Consider the following 23,278-nt stretch of genomic DNA (forward strand, 5'->3'; position numbering starts at 1 on the left):
ATAAAGACTAGCTCCTCTCACAGGAACAAAACACTGATTAAAACAATCAGATTACAGGAACATAAAATCAAAGAAATACACAAGCATTTAAATGTTTCTTATTCTTATATTCTGTATGAGTATTCTTATCCCATATACACAAGCATTTGGGATGGATATTTTATATCCTATATAAAGGCATACTTGTATATGCAACGTAAATACAATTTATATCGCTAAATATTTCACATTCAGTATTACTCCATATCTACATCATGAAAAGCTATCAGCTACACTGTTAGTTTAAAATAACAGTATTTACATTCACAGAAGTCTTCTGATAGCACAATGTACATAAAACGTTCTGGAGATTAACTGAATGGAAATATTTTCTAGAAACAGAAGAGAGGGATGTTAGCATAACTGGCTCTGAACCAGAATTTAACTGTATTTGTAATTGCCTTTTACTCAATGCCACACTAAACTCCTACATTAGCTAAAGATGCACCTTCATTTCATTACTGCACTAGCCATTTTTCTGTCTAGCTTGAAAGCTTTATTTCATCTATTCTTCATACTCAAGAACTATTAAACTCAATACTGATTAAATATTTTGACCATTTAATATTTTTCCAAGTCTAAATCACGAACGTTCCAGTGACTGGAATCCTGTTAAATTATTAGCTAAAACTTAAGCACTATACAATGCAACATACTTCAGAAGGCAATAATTTACTTTGGGCAGAGAGGAGATTTTTTTCTTTACACAATTGAAATACAATAAATAAAAGCCTCAGTGGTAAGACTATTAACATATAAATCTATTCAGCCTCATAGCAAAGATGAAAGAGGTTAAACAGAAATAGGAATAAACAAGAACTCTTAACAAATCAGTATTCTGACATTAAACCCATCAGAGCAAAACCACCACCACTGTTTACTCTGAATAAAGTCAAGTCTGCATGTTACAGCTCATGACACAACCTTTATGCAGAATAAAATGAGAAAATCTTTCCAGTTTCTGACACAGCCAGATTAGACCCTTTCTAAAGTTCCCTCATCTGTAAACGCATCTGATATATTTTGACAACTGTCATCCATCCTATTTCTGTGATTCCTCTGCTACACAGATTTGTGACATAAAGAAATGTGACCACAAATCTTAGTAATGATGTATTTACTGAGAGTAAAGACTCAAAAGCTCGCTTTTCACAGCTGAAACACCTTGCGCTCATTTCAGCAACTATTTTCATGATGTCATATGTTTGCGATGAACTTCCCATTAGGGACAGGATTTACTAGTCAGAAGGGCAGCAGTTCTGCAGAAGACCTCCACCTCCAACGCAAGGGAACAAGACTTTTTTCACACAGCAATCAGAACCTACTCCTTTTGAACACTCCGAGAATTGTTCCTAGCAGGAGAGCCAGCTGGCCAACACGGCAGCAACCAAACCCAATGTCCTGCCTCAGGACTCCGCACGCTACCACGGAACTAACCTGTAAATCAAAGACATAATTCGGCGGGCATACCTGAGAGTAAATGGTGTCCCAGCATTTCTGTCTTTGACCAAGAGGCTGAAGACGGAGCAAGGGACACAACACCCACCCATGATAGAAGCCCTCTCTGAGGAAGGGGCAAAGACACCTTTTTATTATAACAGACAGTTTATTCTTAAAAGCAACCAGAAACCCTCTCGCTTCCGACATTACCGACCCGTACGGCGGGGTTCGGGGACCCGAGGCCATCCCGGGACCGCTGCCGGGACTCGGGGCAGCTACTGCGGGCACTGCTCGCCGCCGAGGCGCGATCGCTGCCGGTTCACCGGCGCCCACCGGGAGGGACGGGAGAGGTCCAGCAGCGGCCCGGGGCAAAGCCACACGCGGAGAAGTTTCGCGAAGTGACTTCGGAGCTGCCTTCCCACCCCTCCGGCTCACGCCCCCCCGGGCTGTAAATGCCCGGCCGGGGGAAGCGCGGGCGGCAGCACCGCGGAGAAAACTAAAGTTGCAGCGGAGGAGGCGGGGGCCGGCCCGGTGTGTCCCCCGGCCCGGCGCCGGTGCCGCCCCCCGAAGCCCCCGCTCCTGCCGCGGCGGCGGAGCAAGATGGAAGGCGCGGGGCCCGCCGCCCGTCCCACCGCGGGGCGGCTGCAGCCGTGCCCGGGCATGGGCTGCAGAGGGAGCACCCGGCGGCGCCGCAGACCCCGGCCCGCCCGCCTGCCTGCCTTCCCTCGCGGCGGGCGGCCGGCGCCCCCGGGGCTCCACGCTCACCTCGCTCCGGCTCGGCTTGCAGGCAGATGGGGATGTTCTTCTTCCAGCCCGGCATGGCTCCGCGCTCCCCGCTCAGCGCTGCTGCTGCGGCGGCGACGGGGGGCGGCTCATGGCAGGGCGAGGCGGCGGCGACCCGCGCTCTGGGAGAAGTCGGCGGCTCCGGCGGGCAGCGGCGGAGGGGCGGCGGCCGCGCGGTGGGAGGGAGAGAGAGGGCGGGGGAGGGGAGGCGGTGGAGCTCCGCCAGCCGGGGGACGGGAGGGGAGCAGGCGGGGAGGGAAGGCGCGGGCTCGCCCCGGTTCAGCCGGGCACCGGCGAGAGTGGGCGGGGGGATTGTGGGAGGCAGAGGAGGCGCGGAGCGGTGCCCGGCCCCGGCCCGGCCCTGGCGCCGCCGGCAGGTGGCCCGAGCCGGCGGCCGCACAATGGAGAGCGCGGGGCGGCCCCGCTCGGGCACGGCGGGCCCAGGTGGGGCGGGCGGGGCGCGCCGCCTCTCCCCGCCAGGTACGGGCCGGGGCGCGGAGCTGCCCCACGCCGCGGGGCGGGGGCTGCGGCTCTGGTCCTGGTCCCGGCCCCGGCCCTGGACGTGGCTCTCGCGGCCACGGGCTGTGAAACTCCGCACCGGCGCAAGGGTCTGAGTTTCGGCCCCCGCGTGGCGACCGGCGCGGCCATCCCGCCGCTGCCTCGCCTCGCGGCGCTGACAAGGGCTCGTCCCTTTCCCTCCGCAATTCCTGACTGGCCAGTTTCACTGCAGCCAGGTGTGCGAAAGCTGGGCTATAAGGAGTTAAAACAGAAGCAGGCTCCCACGAAGGGCAGGGACAGCCCCCGATCAAATAAACCTGAATTTGCACCATAAAGAGTCCAGGACCCGGTTGTGACAGGTCAAATTTCTGTCAGTATTACAGGCAGCTCCTTACGACCTTTTGACTAAAAGGCCTTAAATCTCACCATTAAAATTATTTCTGACACAGCCATGTCGTAACAGGAAACTAATGTTGTGATGATTAAATATTCCTTTTATTTTTTACAAAAAAGAAATTCAAAGTGGCAGGTTTGAATGTCATTTGAGAATAATTATAGCAATACAGATGAAGCTTTTTAATTTTCTGAGGCACTTCTGGTGCACTCCTATAAGAGCTTCATCCTGCCTAACAATTATGTTGTGATCATTTTTATATTGTCTGTAACATCCTCGCGTTTATAGAAATTATGTAATTTTATGGAATCAAACAACTCCACGTGAACCTTTTACTCAGAGGAAAATTTGAAGGGTTTAATTTCTGCTGTAAATTTCATGACAGTTTCCTGACACAGCATTCTTCTATGTTGACTTTGTGCCAGCATGTCAAGCAGAATGTGCCTTGGTGCTCATGAAAACCCCTTGTTTAAAATCCCATTGATGAAAGCTGCAGCTCCTGGCTTTTCCGTGATTGCACTTGGGCTGCAGTCCTGCCATCAGTAACGCTGCAGGATCACTGAGCAGTACCAGTGATCCAAGCAGAGTAGGCATATCCTCGATTTCAGTTGAATTAAGAGTATGCTATGACGAGTTCCTTTTGTTGACAACACTCTTGCAGCCTGTGAGAGGACAGGTGATACTTGATCTATAACAAAACCCAGCAATGTGCAATTAACACGTTTTACCAAGTTACAAGTATCAGACTGGATTTATGTCAGCTTTGAATCATGTGACAATTGATATTTTTGTTTCATTACTGGGGACACTGAATTTGGATTTCCTGCCTATTTGAACCACAATCTTGGCTCTTTTCTCTTAGAAGAGACATATTTATGCTAATATTCTCCTTCCTTTCATAATCCTTTTACTTAAATAATGTTGGGGGGGGTGTTAATGGTATTTCTAAAGAAAAATGTGAGTGTGCATGTGAATTTCTAAGCATTATAAAATAAAGATTTCCAGCTAGATTCTTGCTCACAGGGCAAAACTTCCACACAATGCCTTTGGGGTGTTCAGGCAGAAGAAACAGAGAGAAAAAACTCTGCAGCTATTCAGCCTAGCAGGCACCAATACAAGGAGCAGGTGCAGAAAACTGTCCCAAGAGTTCCTGGAGAATACACAGCCAGGAACAGGTTTAAAGGCAATAAAGTGTATAGAAATATAACTACTTTAAAAATAAAATTGCTTTGGCATTTACATCTGCCATTTCTTAAAAGACACCTGGACTTTCAAGTGCCATACAATGAAATAAAACTTCAGATGATTGTGTCATCCATGTCCTAAATCTTACATACTACCTCTGATATCCACCTTTTACTCCTGACATTTCCATTACAAATGATAAAAATACAAACATTGAGCCTTAACATTGTGGTTCTGATCCTCCAGTTGATTTTTTTGCCAGCATTGGAGTTCTGCAAAATTGCAGGTCAGAGGAATAAAGAAGTAGATTGCCCTACTCTTCAGACCACAATAAGCCATTTTCTAGCTATTCTTTATAGTGTCATCACTTTGAATGTGAACAAGAATTCCTTAGGACTGAATGTGGGATTTTTCAGGATCCTGAAGGAGTCATAAAATCCCAGCTGCTGGTTTGGGTTTGCTCCAGAAATGTGTTTCAAAATAAGGGATAAGTCCTACTTTTTCTAAATATCACTGGCTTCTCAGGAAGAAATATATTACATATTAAATAGCTGACAACATTTGCATCATTAAATGGAATATGTATGCTTCTCCCTGTCTTATGCAGTGCTTTACAAATAAATCCTTTAAGGCAATGACAGTCTATAATTCCACATTTCTTTGCCACTTCTGGAGAAGTTTGTATGGGTGCCTGGCTCAAGTTAATTGAATTGCTTTCTCTAACTCACATGAGCTGTTGTACACTGAACAACTGCTTCTGCATATCCCAATGCGACTAATGGAAGAAAGCAGCCACCTGATTTAGATGTGCATTTTGTGGTCAATATATCACACAGGTAGCTATAAACTTCCTGACAGTTCTTTTCTGTCTACAGTTTTTTCCCCAGAGAATTTTAAATTAATCAAATCTTGATTTTCAAGGAAGCACCCTTTATTCTTACTTGATACTGCTACATGCAGGTCACCTGAAGCATGTATAACCCTAGAATTAATCAAAAGCAAAAGAAGTATCATCAAGGAAAGGTTTTATTCTGTAAGCATTCTAAAGAAGAGATTTTTTTTTTTAATTTCCAGTTCTCATTGATTTCCTAAAAGTTAGGTAGGAGAAATATGGAGATGGTCAGGCAGAGGGTTCAGTTGCTGGAGGACTATAATGTTTCTCAGTAAATAGATATTTGCACCATAAATTACCTCTAAGCTAGGAAAAATACCTTAGCTTTTAGGTCTTCTAAACTTTTAGTTGTTTGGGTTTTTTTACTAAGTAATTGACGTGTGTACATACACATTTTTGACTACAAAGAGCTTTAGAAGGTATGAAGGAAAATTTCTTCTGCAAATAAAAGTCAAAAATTACTTTATTACCTAAAATAACTTATTAGAATAGTAAGATATTGCAACTTCCATGGGTTTCTGGATCAGAACTTCCATATAGTTCTGATAAAAATACTTGATCATACCACACTGTTGTTGATGGCTCTGTAGTATTTGGCTGTGCCATCTTTGGAGAAGGGTAGGTTCTGATTCTTTTAGGCTGACTGGTCACCAATGGAGCCTGAGGCTGTGTTACTGTATTCTTACTAAGTGTTACATAAATGCATGCAAGTCACATTAAAATGTGATTTCACAAAAAAAAACTGGTACAAATCCTGTCAGAATTGAGCACTGGGTAGACCAGAGATGAACTCCATACAGCATCTTCTCTGCCCAATGCTCTTCTATTTTATCATTCTGTGTTTTCCTTTTATTAAAAAAGTGTCTTATCTTGAAAGCTATTGTCACTCTGCTGAACATCAGGTCAAAGAGTTCACAGATGAGACATAAGAAGTATACCAACAATTGGAGGGTTTTTTTAGACATAGTTTTGGACTTTCTTAACAATGTTAAGAAAAAATATGGACATCCTGCCATGGAGTGGTAGCCAGTCATTGTCAGCCTCAATGGGGAATATCCACCTTAGGCCAGTGCAGGAGACATGGTCCCTTTGGCTTGCTCTGTTTATGAATCTCTGACATTGGCTAAGGGGGGGGGATTTCAGCAGAAGAGGAGGATGTCTGAGCCTGTCTGTGGAAATGGGCCCATCAGGAAGTTGAAGCCCAAGTTACTTGGTCTGTCAGTTCCAAAAAGATTTAGGAATCAGACTAAATATGAGCACAATCAGTTTAGGGAAGTTGACTACAGCCTTCAAAAAAGCAAAAGGGGAAGGTGGGAGTTTTATGGTCTGTGTTTGTGTGCTCGGGAACCTGCAATCCACCTGCTGCCCGTGTTATGTACCTGTGTGACTTGGGATTTAGCCATCTGATGTTTTAAGGAGGCAGGAAGATTTTCTCTATTTCCCTTTAAAGAAAACATTTTTAAGGTTTTACCTCAGATCCTTGAACTACAGCAAACAGGCTCAGTTAGCAGAAGATAGATTCTTGGTCATGACAGCATCCTTGTGCCAAACACACATAAATCCCACTAGACAGCAGACTTCTTGGGACCACCTACTTGCCTTTTCTTCTTTCTGTAACCTGCACCAAGACAGAGAGACACCATTTCCCTGTGTGCTCAGGCTTTAAGCTCTGAAGAGATACAGATACTCAAGAGGAAAATTTTGGGGTTTGTGCACTGCTAAAATAAAATACTCTAATTAGTGCTTATAACTGTTTTGTTTGCACAAAAATGAGTGGTGTAAATCAGCTGCAAAAGGCTACACAATTACCAATGTAATGAAAAAAGAAAATTATGCAAATATTTAATACCCTGACTTATATCTGCCTTTTTGTGCTGATATTGAATTATAAATAAAATAGAGCATTAACTGATCACAACCCTCTCTACAGTCCTACTCAGGAGCACCAAGCTCCATGACAGCCATCACTCAGGGCTCTGCCACCTGCCTGAAGGAAGGCTCCGCAATTCTGCTTAATTTCTCTGGTCAGCACAGAAAGGGCTTTCATATAAGTGCTTGGTTCTCAACATGGTCAAGCTGACTTATGGGAAAGTGATAAAGCCTGCAGCAGAAAAGGAGTGTAGTTTTGGGAACAACTCAGGGTGTCAAAAGCTCAGGATCAGCCTGCAGAAAAGAATGCACCATGAAGCATCCTGGGATTAGGAATGCTTAGGGAAAAGACTGAAGAAAACCTGGAGGAAACAAATCCAGACCCTGTTAACTGCTATTCATGGTGTTTCTACTGCAGTTAGAGGGTGCAGTTAGTTTTGCTTTCAGCTCTCCTCTGCTCCTTGCTCAGCAGCCTCTCGGGATTCAGGGATTCACCTTGGTGTCTCCAGAAGACACAGTACTAGAGAACAGTCCATGCAAAACTATCTCTATTTGGCCCCTCAAATTCCCAAGGTGCTTATGCTTTCTTCATGTGCCTTTCCTGCATATTTCATTTTGATGCTAGTCTGTGTTGAATTCTGATGAATGTATTTACTTACTTTTTCTGGCAAGCAACCTGCAGCCATGAATACTATTAATGACACCCAGCACTTTGGGAAGTCCATTATCAGAAAGCCAGCTGCTATTTCAGGCGCATTAGTTATACCCATTATCCACACACAGGCCATATGATTGATTGTCTCATGAATCCTCACGAGCCCAGGAGTAATGACAGGCCAGTGCTGACCCAGTCATGAACCTAGAGCTGTGAGGGGTAACCACCTCTCTTGTGCAACTGTTTCCACTTCAGGGCAGAAGTGTCCCATTTCTGGTGGCCTAGGGCAAGCTCGGAAATCTATCTGCCTCCAGGGACAGAGGACCTGGAGACACTGCTTGTCACCAGTGCTCCACACTGATACAGTCCTACCCCTCCTGAATCCACCTTACAACAGACGAGTTAATGTGTTCAGGATCCAGCATTTCACAGAACATCTGCCTGTTGTACAAACGCTTGGCAAGCATAAAGGGAAGCTGGCAGGAACAGCAGCAAGGTGGAAGGAAGGAAAACAACCAGTGTGCAATCTCAAGTAAGAGCTAAGTTAAAACCACTAACATTTTACAGGGACAAAAAAGATGGACTTAGTGTTACTCGGTAACCTAAGAAGTACCTGCAGGTTTTGAGATGCTACAAGCCCCATCATCCCTAGCACCAAATCTTCATAACTGCGGGGTGAGGGAGGAGTAGCCCCAGAAATGATGAGCAGAGCCTGCACTGTGGGTGTCAGAGACCTGATGTCAGAAGCAGATGAATTGGAACGTGAGAGCACACAGCAATGTAGGTGTGCTCCAACTGCCTTTCAAGACTGGCACCTCAGCTGCCCAGATGCATTCACAGTTTCCAAGTTTTGCCCTAAATCTTAAAGAAAACGTTTTTATTTTCTATCTGCTTTGACAAACAGCCATAAAGCTGATGCTCAGCTAGTGTGCCTATCAGAAAAATATTGGTCACACTTTTTCATTTTTTGAATTGTAGATTAAATTTAGTCTTTTAAGGAAATTTAGTATCATTAATGCAAATTTATGTGAATAACTCTATTATCTGTATCTCCTACAATACACAGAACATTGAGCTGATCAGAGGGAAGCTTTTTTAAAGGTACTTGAGATAATGTAACGATCTTAAATAATGTGTTTGTAAGCCTTGCACCAGAAGATGAAGAAAACCTGCAATTATACTTTCCAACAGGAAGAAACTATTACAGAAATTGTTTAAAACATTGAAAGAACATTGAGATTAGAGAGGCATAATAAGTATTTTATAATGAATTTTCTACAAAGAAGACATAGTGTTTAGTATCAATTCCTAGTCCTATTCAATGCTGACAGCCCTGATTCAGAGGAGGATGCATATATGACAAACTGTAACTTTAATGATATGGTGACTTCCACTAAGGGAGTGAAAGGAGCTGTCCTGGATCAAGCAATCCAGCAGGTTCTGTGCAAATCAATACACACAGTGGCATGTATAGATTCACACTCTCACTTTGAAACAAATAGGGGAAGGTATGGTATAGAATAAACTGGTATAAAATATCTGTATGTCTATTGTGTATGTTCCTCCTGAGGCAAGGTGTAGTTTCTTGATAATAAGCACAATGCAATTATAAATATTTTTGTTCTCCGTCAGCCATTAGTACATATCTTGTATTAACCTTCCTGCATGAAGCAGTGGCACTTCAGAGCTAAAACTAGCAGCATATTTCAACTTAACTGTAAAGTCTCATCACTAGGTAGTAGAATAGTAGGGTTTTCTCAGACTTAAAAAGTTTTTAAAAAGGTCAAAAGAGTTTCCTTTTTTATATTAAGTCATTGCACCTTTTAATATCTGTACATTTTCCTGTTCCCTTATAAATATATGCAAGTTGAATAAATATTTATAACAATCAGTTGGTAATCAGAATTTGAGTAGAACAGTTTATTTTTTAATAAAATGCCCATTAAGGTCCTGTGTATTGCTTATGTAGGCAAAAGACTTGCATGCACTTTTTTCATTAAATTTGTTTGACTGATTTACTTCCTGATCAGACTACTCTAAAAAGGAATGTACGATTTCTGCATCACAATTAAGCCTCTTCTTATTTTGACCAACGTAAGAAATCATCCAAATGCACTCGGGAATAACCTATTGGGGAATCCACCACATTTTACTTCCAGCACTCTTCAAATATACTAGCAATAATGACAGTAGTAACAATTAATTGTGGTACATTTGTTAATAGTTACATTTAAGGATCTTTAATGTCCTTTTCCTTAGCCCTGTCTCAGGCAATAAAATGTTCAGCTGTTAATATCAAGAATTTGTACATTCAGTTATTCAATCTGCTTTGCACTCATGCACTGGAAAAAATTGGACCATTGATTGCCCCTGTTATGATACAATTATTTTTAGCTTACTTCTTGATTTTTAAATATGTACTGGGAATGCTAATTTTGCTACTTACCCTCTACTTGTCATCCCCCTTCCAAAAAACCTACAACGCATATTGTACATCCTTTATATTTGCCTTTATCTTATAGTTTTAGGTGCCTCTTCATAATGAATAGCAATCAATATAGTAATTTCCATTTGCTTAGAGAATGCAAAGCAGACCACAAAAGATTGGTATAGCTGTTTATAGTTAATAAAAGTTTCAAATACTGAATTTTACATTTAAGGAGAATAAATTGAAACTGCCATTTTTTTCTTAAATGAAGGATGGGAAAACAAATTTAGAACTAAAAGCAGCTGTTGCCATGACACAGTCTAAATATTTAGGGGGAAAATACCATGAACATTAAAATAGCAGCATGTTTTTGAAAATCGTGAACTGTTGGAGCACAAACTTGATCATTTCTTTTAATGGAGACCAAGTTCTGGAAGTTTTCTCTGCAAAAGAGCAGGAGAATGTTTCCCAGCCTGCTGCTGAACAGAGCCTTCCATGCTGGAGACCTTATTAAGAGTTGGACTAGAAAATTAAGAAATGTGAGGTAATGATAATCAAGTAACAGATGTCTGTCAGAGAAAATGGCACCTCTGTGGCAGACAATACAAACATGTCACTTTTAACTTTTTCTCATATAATGTAATAAGCAGATTGGTAGAAAATATTTTAATAAAAGACTCTAGCTAGTAATTTTCACTGTAATACAGCCTGAGGTTAGAGTGATATTATGCTACTTGGGAAAGAGCTTTTTATTTTTCAGCCTATTATTGCTTTGTCTCCTACAAGTTTCCTGTACAAAAATACCAGAAACTTTCTCAAAGCCTTTTTACAAAGGCTTACAATGAAGACTGACTCAAAAAAAAAAAAAAAAAAAAAAAAAAAAAAAAAGTCCTTTGATGCTCATTTTTGACCCACGGAACAGATCAGAGACACCAAGACTGTGATGGCAAGATCTCAACAGCAAAGTAAAGCACTTGAAACAACACACAAACAACGGGATCTGCTGTCCTATAATGTAATAAAGTGTCTCATTATATAAAATCTAATAGAACTTGCTTTGAAATTGCAGCTAACCTTTTGTGTAGATCAACAAATTAGCTATTACAAGTAATTCAAATGCAATGTTTCAATCTACTCTAGTGGCTTAAAATGGATATTTACACTGATGGTTTGTCTGGGATAATATCCCACTTTAGCTTTACCAAAACCATAGCCTCTGAGGCCTCTGAAAGTATTACACTTCTCCATACAAGGGTTCCTAGGGAAAGGATGATCTAAGAGAGCATTTCTCCCAGCCTTTCACCCACTGCTGTCTTCCTTCTTAAGCCCTGTCCTGCAGGTCCCAGCAGGCAGAGATCCAGACTGGGGCACAGCACTCCTGATTCACCTCCTGGGGCTGCCACAGCCTGTAGCTGGTGGGGTCATTGCTTTCACACCCATCCTTACCTAAAGCTGGCCTGACAAGATCTGGAATATCTTCCAAGACACCTCCCAGTGCTCGTGGGTAGTACATGCCATTCACTTGGACAGCAGTCTTTTAATTCAAACCACGTTGAGTGCAGACTTGTGCTTGTGTTCATGTAAACACTCACATAAGCCATGGCACTGCCATGCTTTTTGCTCTAAAACATAAAATTCACAGGGGCAGCAGCAAGAAGCAGTCTCCATGCAGATGATCCTGGTCTGCTTACATGTCACCTTCTTGTTCTTCAAAATCCAGCAAGACTCTCAGATGCTTATTTAGGGTCTGAACAGGAAAGACTTGAAGTGAAGGTCCCTCACACTTCTGAGGTAAAAAAAAAAAAAGGCTGAGTCAGTGGAAGTTATTATTAACAGAGTGAAACAACAGTAAAGCTCTGACTGTAGAAGGTCAAGCACTTTGGTGGGATTGCTGGCTGTGTCAGCCCCCACTGAACTGGGCACATGCTGAGGATACCAGACCTAGCCCAGGGCTGTGAGGTACCAGGCTGTGAACCACCCTGGAGTAGCAGCTAACACCAGGACCAGATGACAGTAATTAGTAGCACAGATTTGTTTCATACAGGATCAAAACTTACAGAAAAATATGTACTGAGAATAAGGGAATTACTGTGTTTCAACTGCCCCTCCCCATCACACCTCTGGCCAGTGATTTTTGGACATCAATTTTCAAATTTGAACATCTCAGTTCAACTCTTGCATAGCAGGTACTGTACAAAGACATTTATGGAGCATTTATGGTCAGTGAGTAAATAATCACTGCTGAAATTTAAATATAGAATGTTCCAAAGTATGTTGCTTCCCATGTTTAAAAACAGAGCACACAAGCTCACTGTAAATTTTCAGAGGCTTTGCCAAGCTGAAGTTCTTGGATTTACTTTACCCCAACTGAAACAGTGACTCTTTAAGGTGCTGCTGTAAAAACACCAGTGACAACTGCTAGTTCACACAGGAACTGTAATTGCATGGAAACAAAAAAGTAAAGGAAAAAAGTAAACAAGTCAAGCCTCATAAAGGAAGTTCAGTATGGTAAGGTTTTGGAGTACCCCTTTTATTCCAACTTCTTTTCTACATGCATTATTTTTCTTTGTGGTAGTCTATGCAAGTTGTGGATTTTGGTTTCAAATAAAAGGCAGCTGGCAAAAAGTGAATGCCTGTTTTGTAAATGTGTGATTCCAATTGTTGTCATACAATGACCATACAACTGGACTTGTTTCAAGATATGAGGGATGACACTTGTTTACTCTGCTCACACCAGTGGCCTCTCCTTTTAACCTAGTGCACAAGGGTGGCAAAGAAGGCTTCTGCTCACCATATCCTGACAGCAGTGCACTGGTTTCAGTGTGTGCTGCTCCCTTTGCAGGGAGATGAGTTTCCCTTTTCCTAAAGGCAATTAAACACTCACTGGAGGAAGGGCTTCAAGAGCACATCAAGAGAGAGGATGTAGGGGAACCAGCTAAGCCTGCATATACCCACCAAAACATGGTGGGCTTGGGAAGCAGGTTCCTAAGGGATCCAGGCCTTGGAGGTTACTAAAGCAAAGATTTCTAGGGTCCAGAGGAGATTTTAAAAGTTTCCTTACAGCCCAGGATGTCTTTGCCAGACCAAAAGCAAGCCTGAAGAAAAAGTCTCACATTACAGAAAGGTATTTCACAGGGAAACTTTTCACAAACCCCTGCACCAACATTATGGCTTAGCCACAGCTTGGTATTTGAAAAAATGTTTACTGCTTCTGCTCTAATAAAACACTACATTTAAAAGCCAAAGCCCATTTTCATGCATTTGCATGTTCACTTTCAAGACAAAATGAAGACAGACCCACCTTGGACTTCTGACAACTTTGGAGTCCTAATAAACCTCAAAGAAAACTCAGGTATCCAGAAGTTCTGTAAAAAGTAGTATAACTATTGAAATACATAATGAAATAAAATAAATTTTAAAATAGGATGCAAAACACCTTGGAAAACTGTTGTTGCTGGAATTTTAGTTCTGAAGGTTTGATTTCCATACTATAGTAAAGTTTCTTTCAGAGTATTTCATCCTCAGGTCAAACTTGCAAAGTCTGGTTTCTGAAAAAGAAAAACAAGTTGTATTAAAGTTCTAATGAACAGTTCATTATTAACCAAAGTGATTACAATTGTTTGTGGATAGGTATATAATGTCATTGAACAGCTTGAAGGTGATAAAAATGATAATTTGTCAATGTCAGTGCATGAATATACAGAATTCTTCTCCACAGACTGCTGAAATACCAAGAGTACATAATGACACTGGGAATTTTTTCTTGCATGAACATGAACTGTTGACATGTTTTCCTCCCTGCCAGAAGATGTTAGGGAGACAGAGCAAATGTGGAACATTCACTGGGAAATTATTTTGCATTTTGTAAAATGGCAGGAAAGATATTCCTTCTGCATTGCTTGAACAATAGGAAACATCCATCAGAAAATCTTGAAAATGATTAGTCGGGCCATTTCATAAATGTCAAAACAAACATACTTTACATATTAGGCATCTTCTACAAATATAATTTAATTAAATGAAAGATAAATGAATACATTCTCTGTAACTGTGCATACTTGAGTTTTCCTTAAAAAAAACTTCCTTTTAAATATAAGTTCTTTAAGTTATATCTACCTTCTCCTTAATGAACAATTGACTGCATGTCAGCAGTATAGAGCTGAGATGTTTCAGAGCCTGCTGTATTCTTGTGTGAGCTTGTCCTGCAATAGTTGAACATATTTCCATTTCCATTTCATATGGAAAACAAATTTTATGTCTTTTAACAGGAAAGGCAAAAGCATGTGGATTAATAAAAGCTGCCTCTCAATAGGTATGGTAACTAACTTTGAAAAGTAAGAGAAAATGGGCTGTTGCAGAGTGCTAAAGAATTCAAGGGTGTTTAGGAATGTTTCCACTTTTTCTCGTCCTCCCTTCTCCCATCCTTCTCTCCAAGGATGCCCTTCCCACCCCTGTGCACCTCTGTCCTGCTCTGCCTCGCCTGCTGCAGGGAGCAGTGCTCCTGTGGCTAACAGTCACAGCCTGAGGGCTGGCAAAAGCACCTCACGAGCTGAGAAGGGAGGAGAAGGAGCAGAAGTGGGCAGAGAAACATGGGAAAGGCTGCTTTAGTTTTCCCTCTCCTATTACACAAAACCTTCCCTTCTCCGTAGGCTTGGCTCTGATGCCAGGACAAGTGGGTTGGTGCACCAAAGGCACTGGGGAAGGCTTCATTCAGCATGACTGGGTGAAGCAGGCAGCAAGCACACAGGTGCTCACCGTGCCCAGGAGGTGTGTTTCATTCTCTTCACATCTGCCAGAAGAAATTGAAGGTCCCCCAAAAGCCTCCTTGTAGACATCTGTGACTATAGTAGATGAGCAACAGAATCGTCCATGAATTCCAGTACATCAAAGAAATATTAGCTCTGCATTTTTTCCCTTGGAAAGAATTTGAGTAGGTTTAATATGTCCTGGATTTGTCAAAGCCTGATTTCTGTTCCTTGCTCTTGTGTAGATGTAAATTAAGCAGAGTGTAAATCAAACACAATGTAAATTAAATACAAAATTGCTGAATTAGAGTTTGCAGATAGGGAATTATGCAACAGGGATTATAAAGCAAAATGAGTCTGTAAGGAAAAAAAGTATGTCATATTTACTTTCTTTTAAAACAGGAAGGTTAGCTGCAGTTTAGTTATTCTTAAAACATACATTGTTCTTTGACAGCTTCACTTGCAGACAGCTTGACTGGAGTTTTTACTGATCCACACTGAGATTATGGGAATGCTTTTGGATTAACAACTCCATCCTGGCATCTTAATACTGAATTACTGATTTTTGTACTCAGAATGGAAGAAAATATGGCTGAAATTTGGGGTGAAAATATGGCTGAAATTTGGAGTGAAAATATGCCAAGGAGCACTTAATAAATACCTTTAAAAATTTTACATTACTAGACACACCACATGATATTTGGAAAATGAAATTTGATTTATTTGAAAGTTGTTTATGGCTTCTTTTTTTTCTCAGTTACAATTTGCAATTCCAGATACAACAATAACTTTGTAAGTAAGGCATGCCCTTAATTCTTGTACACTGTTAGTGGATAGTTCTCTGAATAGCAAAGCATGAATTTGCCTCTGAGGTTGCTTCTTTCAGAAGCTGTATCACATCTGATACCAGCAACAGGATTTGCCACTCCTAAGGCAGAAAATGAATGTTCAGAATATACCAATCTCTCTTGGCTGAGAGCCACACGTTCAATTTATCAGGCATGCTTTTCAGTAATGGGTTAACCCTTATAGGCAGCTAATGTTCATTTTGCTTTTGCTGGAATATATGTATTTATTTATAAATATATATATTTATGATAAAATATTTTTATCTCTCCACTGGAATAAGCATAAGAAAGGCAGGATGGCTCAAAATAATGGTCTAAAAGAAGAGTGAAAATGAGAGCCCAAAATAGGCTAATAAAATCCTTCTCAAATATGCAGGTATCCCAGAAGAAAAAAAAGATTTTTTTAATATCTGACATTGATACAGAGGAAGATTTGTTATCACTGGTCAGCAATAAGCTACAAAATGTTGACAAGTACAAAGTGACTCATGAGGCTCTGCATGGATTTAAAAGGGTAGATCATGCTTAGTAAAGTGGATTTCGTAAGGAGGAAGCACAGAAGTGTGTTTGTGAGTGTGTGTGTTCGTGTGCATGTGTATAAACAGCTTAAAAGATAGTGTGACTTTTAGCCTAATTTTCCTGGTAAAGGTATTCAGAAGCACTCTGGACACTTTCATATGTAATCACATGGAGCAACAGGACAGACTCTCAGGGTATGGGGCTGCACTCAGGGAATGCTCATTGAAGAGTGATAAAGAAGTCTGAAGATCCCAAATACTCACAATGGCCACCTCATCATGATTCCCTGCCTTTAAAAGACAAAATGTGTGATGATCTCCATTAGCTGCCCAGGTGTAAAATTAGTTGATACAGATTGCACATGTGCCCAGAGCTGTTTCTTCAAGGAACTTTGAGTAAGAACAGGAGTTTCTCTTGTAATGTAAAACTGACAAAAGTCTTCAACATGAATGAAGTTGTCTGTACTCCTACCCTGCCCTGTGATGGGCACTACTTCCAACAAAGAGGCATCCACAGTTTCTCTGGGCAACCTGTTCTAGTGTCTCACCACACAAACTGAAGTCTCAATAAATAATTTAGTCTTAATGTAGCTTCCCTTCCCATTCAAGCACAAGCCTGTAGGATAAATGCAAGTGGAAAAGGGGATGGTCTTACCCTGGACAAAGCTGCATCTTCCTCATAAATTTATACCTGTATAAAAGAGAAAGCCTGCTCCCACACGTGGCTCATCATTACAGACCATTGCTCCTGCAGTTTAGGGACCCACACCACTGTCCAGGCTTTGATGGTGACTCTTCTCTGCAAGAAGAAGCCCTATAATCAGGATACCCCACTGGCACATTACAGTGCAATCAAATAGCAGGACAGGTGATTGCTTTCAGCTTCTCAGTTTCTGTGATGAAGTACAACCACAGTTTCTCTGGGCAACCTGTTCTCATGCCTTACCACCACAAATTAGGGTCTCAACATATTTGGGCCTAACGTGCCTTGCACTGTTAATGGTTTCCAACTTACCATGAGTCCAAAAGCAGGAAGTTCTTCTAACCTTTTCTCCCTTGAGCTTTTGTTGGGTCAAAAGAGAGAAGCCAGTAAAAGACCTCCCAAAGACAAAGCAAACACTACATAGCACGAGGATAGGCAGAAAAAACAGTTGTTGGAGAGCAAAACAAAACAATAGTTGGAGAACTATTTGTAGCTCAGGCAAGATCCACTTTTTCTAAACTCTTAGTCACTTCTGCAAAACATGCTTTAGTCTTCTAACTGAATAGGTGCAACAATATGACACTGTTAGTGGATAGTTCTCTGAATAGCAAAGCATGAATTTGCCTCTGAGGTTGCTTCTTTCAGAAGCTGTATCACATCTGATACCAGCAACAGGATTTGCCACTCCTAAGGCAGAAAATGAATGTTCAGAATATACCAATATTAATATTAATATGATACCAATATTAATATTAATATGATATAAAATCTAAGCTTTTGTTGAAAAATAAAGCTATCCAATTCCCAAGACAGTAGTTGCACTAAGTGGAAACACTGGGAAAAGTTCCTCCAAGCCCCTTGAGCAACATCATCAAAACAAAAGCATTAACCTAAAGGCTAGCCATATGTTAACCAAGACTTCTCTGCTTCCTTAAAAAAAAAAAAAAAAAGAAAGAAAGAAAGGGATTTTGTGTTGTGGCCTTCTTTTCTTCTTTTTGTTGCTGGTTAGCTTTTGGATGATTTTGTCATCTAACTGTAAAGATAAAAATGGAAGAGTGGGAGAGAGAATAGTGGAAGTGCAGTAGCATGTTTAATATAAGGTAAAATAATTAAGTTAATAGCAATTACTGTGTATGCCTCAAGCTGTGATCTAATCAGCTGTCACAACCTAAGCAGGATTGGGCTGCATTGGTACTTATGGGAGAAATCCCATATGCTATTGAAAACACAGCTGATGATTCAATAGCTGTTAAGTCTCTCTTCTGATTCACTTAGGAAAACAGATCACACCAAGGGCTTAGAAGGAACTTCATATTTACTACCAATTAGAACAATAGTAATAATATTAAAAAGGATACTTGTTTTCTTCTTGTTTACTACACTGCTTTCATAGTGTAGTAGTTTCATAGAAATATGGAATATATCTTCAAATTTCTAAAGCGTTTTAGAGGTGCTAAATAGCAGTTGTATTTTATGTCAGAAGTGGTTTCTACTTTAGGGCTGGGCAAAGTGATTCTCACATAAATGCCATGAGCTTTATACACTTAACACACTTAAATAGTACTATTTAAAATTTATAAGACTCCTATGAGACAGCAGCAAGGTCTTACCCAGAGTTCATGCAGCCAGAATGAAAATCTCCCAAGCAGAAGCTGAACAGCTGGGCCATGCATCAATAAATCACATGTAAAATATGTATTTCTTTGGCTGGCAAATGAGCTGCATGGGAATGAGCTTCACCCTCAGACTCTAATGTCCTTTGGGAACCAGTTCAATAAAGATTTAATGTTAACTTATACTTTTAATAATACTATTAGAACAACACAAATGATCAGTTAGTGAAATAAGTGTTGTTAGACACATCCAGACATCATGGAAGAACACACTTTGGGAACACAGCCTACAAGTTTTGGGTCTTCTGTGGAGCATAATGTGTTGTTACACTGAAGAAGAGGTAATAATTCATTTAGCATACTGGAGATAATGTACTGAAGGGGGAATAAATGGGCCACATCGGTTAAGTCTGCAACACAATGTGAGGAATTTTAAAAACCACGTGTCTTTGCTGAGAGATAAAGCTCTCCTGGAATACATGCTACATCACTTAACAACAGAAGATGAAATCTGGATGTAGCAAAGAAATTTTATTTAAAACACTAATGACATACATTGCATAGTTCAATGTGAATGTGAGTCAATCAGTCTTTTGTGTATCCAGATATTACACTGGCAGCAAATATTTGTGGCTAAGAATGGCTTAAGCAACCAGAGAATATGTAAAAGTTTGTAGTTTGGCTCTAGAGCAATCTATCTTGATTGCTTGAATCTGTCAAGTCTATCATGAATATATGTATTATTAGAGTCCCTCTAAGATGAGCTGAAGAAAAGAGGGATAGCTCATATTTGAAATTTTTTACCTCTTTATTCTTAGACATGAAGGCCAAATTTCTGCTGTTTCTGGTGTATAATGAAGCACCTGAGTTAGAGCCAACCTGAGCCAGCAGGTCCCCATGCCATAGCCTGGCACTATATAGAGCCAACAGCTCAAGGCTCAGAGAAGTTCAGATGTGTTTGTAGAGCATAAATGGCTGTGCCATGCCAATGCAGCTACACATTTCCAGACCTGAACAGCTTCTGTGTGTTTCTGCACAATAGACTCTTGTATTCCTCAACAGATTAACTCCAGGAAAGCCAGTCTGGTGTCAATATGGCCAGAAATCTTATTTTTGTTCCAACATGAGCCTTGCTGCTATTTCTTACCAATTTCTCTGACAGTGACTTGTATGAAAGAGCAATGTAAATATATTGTCAAACATGGTTTTTAAGGTATTCAATACGTACTTTCCAATGAGTTTTAATTTAGGATACATTATTTTAAATATATTGGGCAGTAGAGATTAGTATTACATTTGTGTTTTTTATAACCATCAGACAAGTTAGGCAGTGTTGTGCTTTCTAGGATTTACTGAAGAATAATAATCCAGTCTTTGGATCTTGTAATCTATACTTGGTATTAGGTCTGAGGAGTCACAAGGCAAAAAAACCCCAAAACCCAGCAGTCAAAAGTGGCATCAGTCCCAATAAATATTTAGGACCAACTTGCCTTAGGGACAGCTCTAACTTGCATTAGCCAGTGCCCTGTCTATGTACATTTGCCCATGCCCTGTGTATGCTCAGTTGCCTTAAGGCCTGATTGTATTCCAGTTCATGCACTCAGGGCACTCTAAATCTGCATGTTTCACAAGCCACTTGATTGCATGTTTCCAGCCTTCTTGGAGAATGCAGTGCCTTGTTGTGACACCTACTCCAGGAGCTCTCCAGAACCCGGTGGTGTAATCCTGCTATGGTACAAAGCAGTAAAAGTGAGGGCCTAACAATAAGTCTCATGGAGAAATTCATCTCCACATTTTGAAACCTAAAGACAGATGCCTATTTGTGACTGTCCACTGGCGAGCCATGTGTATAAGCTGACATGACAAATCAATGGAGTCAGACACTTGTGAGAGGGAAATTCAACTCCTTTTGGAGACGAGGACAAGGGAGCTGCTACAGACAAGGAGTTGGTACTGACACACACCTCCCTCCTGACCTTCCATTGCTGCTCTGGGAGGATGTGGACCTCCTGGAGGTTCTGTCTCATGTCTGCCATCATGGTGCAAATACCTCAGTGACAGCTCAGATAGCACAAAATATTTCTGTGTGGGCATCTCATTTGAGTCTCCCAGCATGGGCCAGCTGCATTGTTCTGCAGGGTCCTGCATTGTCTAGATCTCCACTGCCTGTGACAAGCTCTTCAAACCCACATGTCAACATCCAGGAATAGACACTTACAATCAGGTTTATTAATTAATCTATAATATCCCCAGTGGCTTCTGCATAAAAAGGATTAAGTGCACAAATACCAAAGCAGTTATTCATGAAACGCTTGAAGCCCCTGATACAGAAAAGGTGCTTGGTCTTTCTGAACTAAACGAATGTGGCAACTATTTCCCCAGCAGGGGTTAGCTGCTGAGTTGTTTTAAATCCAGAAGACATTGGCAAATAAACACTTATTTTTGTTTCTCTCTCTTCACCCAGAAGATGTGGTGCAGCCAGGTCCTTAAAATAGAGCAGAGCTGGAAAGGATTTGGGGCAGCTGGAGAAGCTGTCGGTGACGAGACGGCTGTACAAGCAAATGCCTCAAAGCTGAAATTCGTATTGAGCTAAAGGCTACAATAAATGAAAGAGACTCACAGAAAGTGTGAGCATTGTCAGCATGTTTCTTCCTTTTCCCCATGCTTTGAAGCCAGCCAATATCGAGGAAAGCAGCCAGAGAGGAAAAGGATGCAGTCTTTATTATAAGCCTAACAAGCAAGCATAAGACTTTGGGACTTATTTAAGAGAATGATGGGGAAAAATCGTGCCAAATCCAGTTCTCAGCAACTTCACAGCATCACTTCTTTTAGAAACTGGAAGATTCATCTTTTTGCTTGGTGTGGAAATAAAGATATCAGCAAAACACAGAGCTTTACAGGCATGTGGATATCATGGCCACCATCATCCTTTTCTCCCTGTATTGCAAAGCAGCTATTTTATCCTGGTAATATATTCAGGGGTGATATTGCTTTTTCTCACATCAGTCTCTGAGCAGATAAGAGAATTTGTTTTCATGTGATACAGAGAATTCCACAAAGGCCTAAAAATGATGAGCTGATATTTTTTTCCATTTTAAGTACTAAAATTCATAAAACGAACTACCAGTCTTCTGCAGATTTGGGAGAGGTTTTGCTGGAACAGAATTACAACAGAAGAGTGGGTGTATGAAATGGAGTTTTTGGTTCAGCCTAAATGCAGAATAATAATTTTTGTTTTGAAGTAGTAGTACTTCTGCTTTAACTACATACTGCCATTTCATGCCTTTAAACCAATAGGAATTTCCTAATGAAAACACATATAAGTAAAGTGATCATATAGGCAAAAAAGAGAAAAAAAATATGTATGAAGTTGTCAGGAGTATTAACTTTGGTAACTTTGAGATACAATGTGGAAAATCTACAGGCAACAATTCCATCTTGGATAAATTTAGTAGCAGGAAACAATCATTTAGGTTAGAATTTACAGAGAACAAGGATGCAATATCTACTGAGGAAGAAGTTAGGAGGCTTTTTAAGTGTTCAGAAGTTCAAAACCTTTATCCAGAAATTTAGACTATATAAACACATCTCTGATTTCCTGAATTTGAATCCTGTATGAAAAAGCAAAAGGTTTATATAATGCCACATTTCAGAATGCAGAAGAAGTGGAAATGACAGGTAATTACACCTAATTAAACTTAATTAGGATGCATATAGACAAAGGAGTGAATGTTATATTTGTTTGGATTACTTCATTTTCAGTGAAGATATTTAAAATCAATTATTATTTATTTTGACATCAAAAATTCTCTCTATACTCACAAAAACAAAAGAAATCACTCATTTTTCAATTATTACAATTAATTAAAATGCTTCAGAAATTTTATGGTTTGCTTTAATATATTTTTAAAGGACAATTTTTTTTTATTTCAGAGGGGCCTGGAATCCACAGGATTTAAGATATTTTGCAATAAAATGTGAAAATTTAAGCAAAAGGTGGGTGTTGTATGGACTATCATTTGCACACTTTTTCAAGGAAGGAAAGAATAATGTGTAAACTAGGCAAGTGTGTTAAAAAATATTCTCCAAAAGTCAAGTTGTGTAGTACACAATGAATTTAAAGCACAGTTTCAGTAGCATTTTCAGTAATTAATAGTACATTCTATATTAGGGGAGAATATTTGTTTATTAAGATGGAAGATATTTTCCATTTGATTACCATTCAGTTCTGATCAGTTGAAGAGAGCTTTGAAATTGTCTCATGTCATTACTGTACCAGCTATTGTCTTATGCAAGGATATATTTTATATTTAGCTTTTCTTTTTCTGGGTGGCTTTTTTTTTTTTTGGTTGGTTGGGGTTTTTTTTTGCTTTGTCATTATGTTCCTCCAAAAGTGATTTTCTTATTGCTTCTTAGTGATAAGGAATTAATTAAGTCAGATATAATAAAATTATTTTTAAAAGGAAAAAGTAAAAAAATAATTCCCAGGGCAGATCACTTCTTTTACACATTTCTGTTATTAGTTGAGAGTGTTCCACCTGTTAGTTATTTGTAGGCAATCTCATGCAAAATTATTTACCAGCAGACCACACTGACCTAGTGGGTTGCTGGTAAGAAACACAGTGGGGCAACCCCTGGGTCTGTCCACTTCACACAGCTATTCACACA

The 23,278-nt window shown here is 40.5% G+C and overlaps 1 protein-coding gene and 1 long non-coding RNA gene across 3 annotated transcripts in view; both read right to left on the reverse strand.

Moving 5' to 3' along the window:
• The window catches only part of GRIP1 (glutamate receptor interacting protein 1), a 310,634-nt gene extending 308,266 nt beyond the window's left edge, over positions 1 to 2,368 (reverse strand). For both annotated transcript variants that reach the window (XM_050984746.1, XM_050984727.1), the window contains exon 1: positions 2,245 to 2,368. In XM_050984746.1, the coding sequence (XP_050840703.1) occupies positions 2,245 to 2,299 (55 nt within the window). In that variant the 5' untranslated portion in view covers positions 2,300 to 2,368. The remainder of the gene's footprint in view (positions 1 to 2,244) is intronic.
• A 1,020-nt stretch (positions 2,369 to 3,388) lies between these two features.
• On the reverse strand, positions 3,389 to 13,689 carry LOC115485240 (uncharacterized). Its single transcript, XR_003945975.2, has 4 exons — positions 13,485 to 13,689; positions 11,630 to 11,969; positions 6,703 to 6,849; positions 3,389 to 3,816 (listed from the first exon to the last, which is right to left on the reverse strand). It is a non-coding gene; the product is annotated as an uncharacterized LOC115485240 (long non-coding RNA).
• Between the last annotated feature and the right edge of the window lie 9,589 nt (positions 13,690 to 23,278).

This window comes from Serinus canaria, chromosome 1A (assembly GCF_022539315.1).
Source record: "Serinus canaria isolate serCan28SL12 chromosome 1A, serCan2020, whole genome shotgun sequence".
Taxonomy (NCBI): Eukaryota; Metazoa; Chordata; class Aves; order Passeriformes; family Fringillidae; genus Serinus; species Serinus canaria.